We start from the raw sequence: 6,000 nt of genomic DNA, 5'->3' as shown, positions 1-6,000 counted from the left end.
TTCTCTCCCTCCCTCCCTCCTCACTTTCTTCCCTCCCTCCCTCCTCCCTCACTCTTCCCTCCCTCTCTTCCCTCCCTCTTCCCTCCCTCTCTTCCCTCCTCTCTCCCTCCCTCCATCCCCCTCCCACACTTCCTCCCCTCTCTTCCCTCCCTCTCTCCCTCCCTCTCTCCCTCCCTCTCTCCTCCCTCTCTTCCTTCCTCTCTTCCTTCCCTCCCTCCCTCTCTTCCTTCCTCTCTTCCTTCCCTCCCTCCCTCCCTCCTCTCCCACCCTCCCCTCTCTCCCTCCCTCCTCTCTTCCCTCCCTCCCTCTCTTCCCTCCTCTCTCCCTTCCTTCTCTCCCTTCCTTCTCTCCCTCCCTTCTCTCCCTCCTTCTCTCCCTCCCTTCTCTCCCTCCCTTCTCTCCCTCCCTCTCTCCCTCCCTCTTCCCTCCCTCCTCTCTCCCTTCTCTCCCTCCCTTCTCTCCCTCCCTTCTCTCCCTCCTTCTCTCCCTCCCTTCTCTCCCTCCCTTCTCCCCCTCCCTTCTCCCCCTCCCTTCTCCCCCTCCTCCCTTCTCCCCCCTCCCTCCCTTCTCCCCCCTCCCTCCCTTCTCCCCTCCCTCCTTCTCCCCCTCCCTCCCTTCTCCCCTCCTCCCTTCTCCCCCTCCCCTCCCTTCTCCCCCTCCCCTCCCTTCTCCCCTCCCCTCCCTTCTCCTCCCTCCCTCCCTTCTCTCCCTCCCTCCCTTCTCTCCCTCCCTCCTCTCTCCCTCCCTCCCTTCTCCTCCCTCCCTCCCTTCTCTCCCTCCCTTCCTTCTCTCCCTCCCTCCCTTCTCTCCCTCCTCCCTCTCTCCTCCCTCTCTCCCTTCCCTCTCTCCCTCCTCTCTCCCTTCCCTCTCTCCCTTCCCTCTCTCCTTCTCTCTCTCCCTTCCCTCTCTCCCTCCCTCTCTCCTTCCCTCTCTCCCTTCCCTCTCTCCCTTCCCTCTCTCCCTTCCCTCTCTCCCTTCCTCTCTCCCTTCCCTCTCTCCCTTCCCTCTCTCCCTTCCCTCTCTCCCTTCCCTCCTCTCTCCCTTCCCTTCCTCTCTCCCTTCCCTTCCCTCTCTCCTTCCCTTCCCTCTCTCCCTTCCCTTCCTCTCTCCCTTCCCTTCCCTCTCTCCCTTCCCTTCCTCTCTCCCTTCCCTTCCCTCTCTCCCTTCCCTTCCCTCTCTCCCTTCCCTTCCCTCTCTCCCTTCCCTTCCCTCTCTCCCTTCCCTTCCCTCTCTCCCTTCCTTTCCTCTCTCCCTGCCCTCTTCCCTCCTCTCCCTGCCCTTCCCTCTCTCCCTGCCCTTTCCCTCTCTCCCTGCCCTTCCTCTCTCCCTGCCCTTTCCTCTCTCCCTGCCCTTTCCTCTCTCCCTGCCCTTTCCTCTCTCCCTGCCCTTTCCTCTCTCCCTGCCCTTTCCTCTCTCCTGCCCTTTCCTCTCTCCCTGCCCTTCCTCTCTCCCCTGCCCTTTCCTCTCTCCCTGCCCTTTCCTCTCTCCCTGCCCTTTCCTCTCTCACCTGCCCTTTCCTCTCTCCCTGCCCTTCCTCTCTCCTGCCCTTCCTCTCTCCCTGCCCTTCCTCTCTCCTGCCCTTTCCTCTCTCCCTGCCCTTCCTCTCTCCCTTCCCTTTCCTCTCTCCCTGCCCTTTCCTCTCTCCCTGCCCTTCCCTCTCTCCTCCTCCTCCTCCCTCCCTTCCTCTCTCCCTGCCCTTTCCCTCTCTCCCTGCCCTCTCCCTCTCTCCCTGCCCTTCCCTCTCTCCTGCCCTTCCCTCTCTCCCATCCCTCCCTCCTCCCTCCCATCCCTCTCACCCTCCCATCCTCTCTCCCTCCCTTCCACTCTCCCTTCCCTTCCACCTCCCTCCCTTCCCTCACACCTCCCTTCCCTCTCTCCCTTCCCTACCACCCTCCCAACCACAACCTCAACCCTCACCTCCCTTCCCTCTCTCCCTTCCCACCCACCTCCCACCCACCCCTCCCCAAACCCTCCCCTCACCCTTCCCACCTCCTCCCAACCCTACCCACCTCCCTTCCCTCCCAACTCCCTCCCTCACACCAACCCACACACCCAACCCAACACACCCACTCACCATCCTTCCCATCCCTCACCCATCCCCTTCCACACCACCCATCCCACCACCCCACCCACCCACCAACCACTCCCAACCCACCCACAACCAACCTCCCAACCCACACACCAACCACACACCAACCACACACCCTCCCAACCCATCCCTCACTCCCTCCAACCTTCCCTCTCCCCATCCACCACCCAACCACCCTCCCTCCCAACCCACTCCCAACCCAACCCTCTCTCCCTTCCCCTCCCCTCTCCACCCTCCTCCCTACCCCTCCTTCCCTCTCCCTACCTTCCCACACACCCTACCTTCCCTCTCTCCCTTCCTACCCACCCTCCTCCAACCCTCCTCTCACCACCTCCCTCTCCCAACCCTTCCCTTCACCCATCCTCCCTCATCCCATCCTTCCCACTCTCCCTCCAACCCTCTCTCCCTTCATCCCTCACTCCCTACCATCCCCTCCTCTCCCACACACTCCACCCTACCTCCCTCTTCCCATCCATCCCACTCCTTCCCCTCTCACCCATCCCTTCCCACTCACCCATCCATCCCACACTCCCATCCAACCCACACTCCCAACCCATCCCACTCACCCATCCTTCCCACACTCCCATCCCTACACTCCCTTCCCATCACTCCCCCTTCCCTTCACTCCCTTCACTCCCAACCTTCACTCCCTTCCCACCACCATCCATCACTCCTTCCCTTCACTCCCCTTCCCTTCACCTCCCAACCTTCACCCATCCCTTCACACCCTACCTTCACACCCTTCCCTTCACTCCCTTCCCTACCCACCCTACCCTTCACTCCCTACCCTTCACTCCCTTCCCTTCACTCCCATCCCTTCACTCCATCCCTTCCACCATCCCTTCACTCCCTTCCCTCACTCCATCCCTTCACTCCCTTCCCTTCCTCCCTTCCCTTCACTCCCTTCCCTTCCCTCCCTTCCCTTCACACCCTTCCCTTCACTCCCTTCCCCTACCCTCCACCTACCCTCCCTCCCTCCCTCCATCCCTTCCCTCCCTTCCCTTCCCTCCCTTCCTTCCCTCCCTCCCTTCCCTCCCATCCCTTCCCTTCCCTCCACCTTCCTTCCTCCTCCCTTCCCTCCTTCCCTTCCCTCCCTCCCTTCCCTCCCTCCTTCCCTTCCCTCCCTTCCCTTCCTCCCATCCCTTCCCTCCTTCCCTTCCCTCCCTTCCTTCCCTCCCTTCCCTTCCCTCCCTTCCCTTCCCTCCCTTCCCTTCCCTCCCTTCCCTCCCTCCCTTCCCTTCCCTCCCCTTCCCTTCCCTCCCTTCCCTTCCCTCCCTTCCCTTCCCTCCCTTCCCTTCCCTCCCTTCCCTTCCCCTCCCTTCCTTCCCTCCCTTCCCTACCCTCCCTTCCCTTCCCTCCCTTCCTTCCCTCCCTTCCCTTCCCTCCCTTCCCTTCCCTCCTTCCCTTCCCTCCCTTCCCTTCCTCCCTTCCCTTCCCTCCCTTCCCTTCCCTCCCTTCCCTTCCCTCCCTTCCCTTCCCTCTCTTCCCTTCCCTCTCTTCCCTTCCTCTCTTCCCTTCCCTCTCTTCCCTTCCCTCTCTTCCCTTCCCTCTCTTCCCTTCCTCTCTTCCCTTCCCTCTCTTCCCTTCCCTCTCTTCCCTTCCCTCTCTTCCCTTCCCTCTCTTCCCTTCCCTCTCTTCCCTTCCCTCTCTTCCCTTCCCTCTCTTCCCTTCCCTCTCTTCCCTTCCCTCTCTTCCCTTCCCTCTCTTCCTTCCCTCTCTTCCCTTCCCTCTCTTCCCTTCCTCTCTTCCCTTCCCTCTCTTCCCTTCCCTCTCTTCCCTTCCCTCTCTTCCCTTCCCTCTCTTCCTTCCCTCTCTTCCCTTCCCTCTCTTCCCTTCCCTCTCTTCCCTTCCCTCTCTTCCCTTCCTCTCTTCCCTTCCCTCTCTTCCCTTCCCTCTCTTCCCTTCCCTCTCTTCCCTTCCCCTCTCTTCCCTTCCCTCTCTTCCCTTCCCTCTCTTCCCTTCCCTCTCTTCCCCTTCCCTCTCTTCCCTTCCCTCTCTTCCCTCTCTCCCTTCCTCTCTTCCTCTCTTCCTTCCCTCCCTCCCTCCCTCCCTCACTTTCTTCCTCCCTCCCTCCCTTCCCTCTCTCCCTTCCCTCTCTCCCTCTCTTCCTTCCCTCTCTCCCTCTCTTCCTTCCCTCTCTCCCTCTCTTCCTTCCCTCCCTCCCTCTCTTCCTTCCCTCTCTCCCTCTCTTCCTTCCCTCCCTCCCTCTCTTCCTTCCCTCCCTCCCTCTCTTCCTCCTCCCTCCCTCCCTCCCTCCCTCACTTTCTTCCCTCCCTCCCTCCCTCCCTTCCTCCCTTCCCTCTCTCCCTCTCTTCCTTCCCTCTCTCCCTCTCTTCCTTCCCTCTCCCCCTCCTCTCCCCTCCCTCTCCCCTCCTCTCCCCTCCCTCTCCCCTCCTCTCCCCTCCTCTCCCCTCCCTCTCCCCTCCCTCTCCCATCCCTCTCCCCTCCCTCTCCCCTCCCTCTCCCCTCCTCTCCCCTCCCTCTCCCCTCCTCTCCCCTCTCTCTTCCCTTCCCTCCATCTCTTCCCTTCCCTCCCTCTCTTCCTTCCCTCCCTCTCTTCCCTTCCCTCCCTCTCTTCCCTTCCCTCCCTCCTCTTCCCTTCCCTCCCTCTCTTCCCTTCCCTCCCTCTCTTCCCTTCCCTCCCTCTCTTCCTCTCCGGTCTCCGAGTACTTGGTGCGCTTTTTAAAGCTCTGCTCCAGCTGTGTTTTTTCTCTCTCTCTCTAAGTCTGGGCATCATCCTTTCAGAAGGACATGAAGGCTTTGGAAAGGGTACAGAAGGGATTTACTAGAATGGTTCCAGGGATGAGGGATTGCAGTTACGTGGGTAGACTGGAGAAGCTGAGGTTATTCTCCTTGGCGCAGAGGAGACTAAGAGATTTAATACAAGTTTTTAAAATCATGAAGAATTTAAACAGACTGATAAACAGAAACTGTTTCCAATGCCTGAAGGGTTAATAACCAGATGGCACAAATTTAAGGTGATTGGCAAAAGAATCGGAGGTGACATGAGGAAACACCTCTTTTTCACAGATTGTAGTTAGGATTTGGAATGCACTGCCTGATAGGATGGTAGATATAGATTCAGTAGTAGCCTTCAAAAGGGAAATGAGTAAATACTTGAAGGAGAAAAATATTGCAGGGATATGGGGAAAGAGTGGGACTAACTAGATTGTTATATGAATGAACAGATGCAGGCTTGATGGGTTGAATGGCCGTCTCCTATGCTGCATTGTACGATGATTCTATCTGCGCGCCTTACTTCCCTTTGCACTTTACTCCCACTCGCTTTGCTCTAGCATGCATGTGATAGTAATGTTATCAACTTGTACTGTGAATTTCCCTCATAGGGTACAGTCCTTCCTGATGGGAAGGAGGATCTGAAGCTGAAAGTAGTAATTGGATACAATGGAAATGGAAGAGGAAATATGGTCTGGAATCCTGATACAGGTAATGGAACATAGAACAGTACAGCACAGTACAGGCCCTTCGGCCCACGATGTTGTGCCGAACCTTTAACCTACTCTAAGATCAAACTAACTACCTACCCTTCATTCTACTATCATCCATGTGCCTATCTAAGGGTTGCTTAAATGCCCCTAACGTATCTGCTTCTACTACCCACCGCTGGCAGCGCATTCACGCACCCACCACTCTCTCTGTAAAGAACCTACCTCTGACATCTCCCCGAAACCTTCCTCCAATCACCTTAAAATTATGCCCCCTGGTGATAGCCCTTTCCACCCTGGGAAAAAGTCTCTGACTATCCACTCTATCTATACCTCTCATCATCTTGTACCCCTCTATCAAGTCACCTCTCATCCTTCTTCGTTCCAATGAGAAAAGCCCTAGCTCCCTCAATCTTTCTTCGTAGGACATGCCCTCCAGTCCAGGCAGCATCCTGGTAAATCTCC

At 58.2% G+C, this 6,000-nt stretch overlaps 1 protein-coding gene across 6 annotated transcripts in view; it reads left to right on the top strand.

Annotated features, from left to right (window-relative positions):
- Positions 1-6,000, top strand: part of wdr90 (WD repeat domain 90) — a 104,614-nt gene that overhangs the window by 76,173 nt on the left and 22,441 nt on the right. For all 6 annotated transcript variants that reach the window (XM_068056293.1, XM_068056296.1, XM_068056295.1 and 3 more), the window contains one exon: positions 5,437-5,536. In XM_068056293.1, coding sequence (XP_067912394.1) covers positions 5,437-5,536 — 100 coding nt within the window. The remainder of the gene's footprint in view (positions 1-5,436; positions 5,537-6,000) is intronic.

This window comes from Heterodontus francisci, chromosome 24 (assembly GCF_036365525.1).
Source record: "Heterodontus francisci isolate sHetFra1 chromosome 24, sHetFra1.hap1, whole genome shotgun sequence".
NCBI classification, from domain to species: domain Eukaryota; kingdom Metazoa; phylum Chordata; class Chondrichthyes; order Heterodontiformes; family Heterodontidae; genus Heterodontus; species Heterodontus francisci.
The sequence above is the reverse complement of the archived record's forward strand: the minus strand, read 5'-3'. Positions and strand labels throughout refer to the sequence as shown.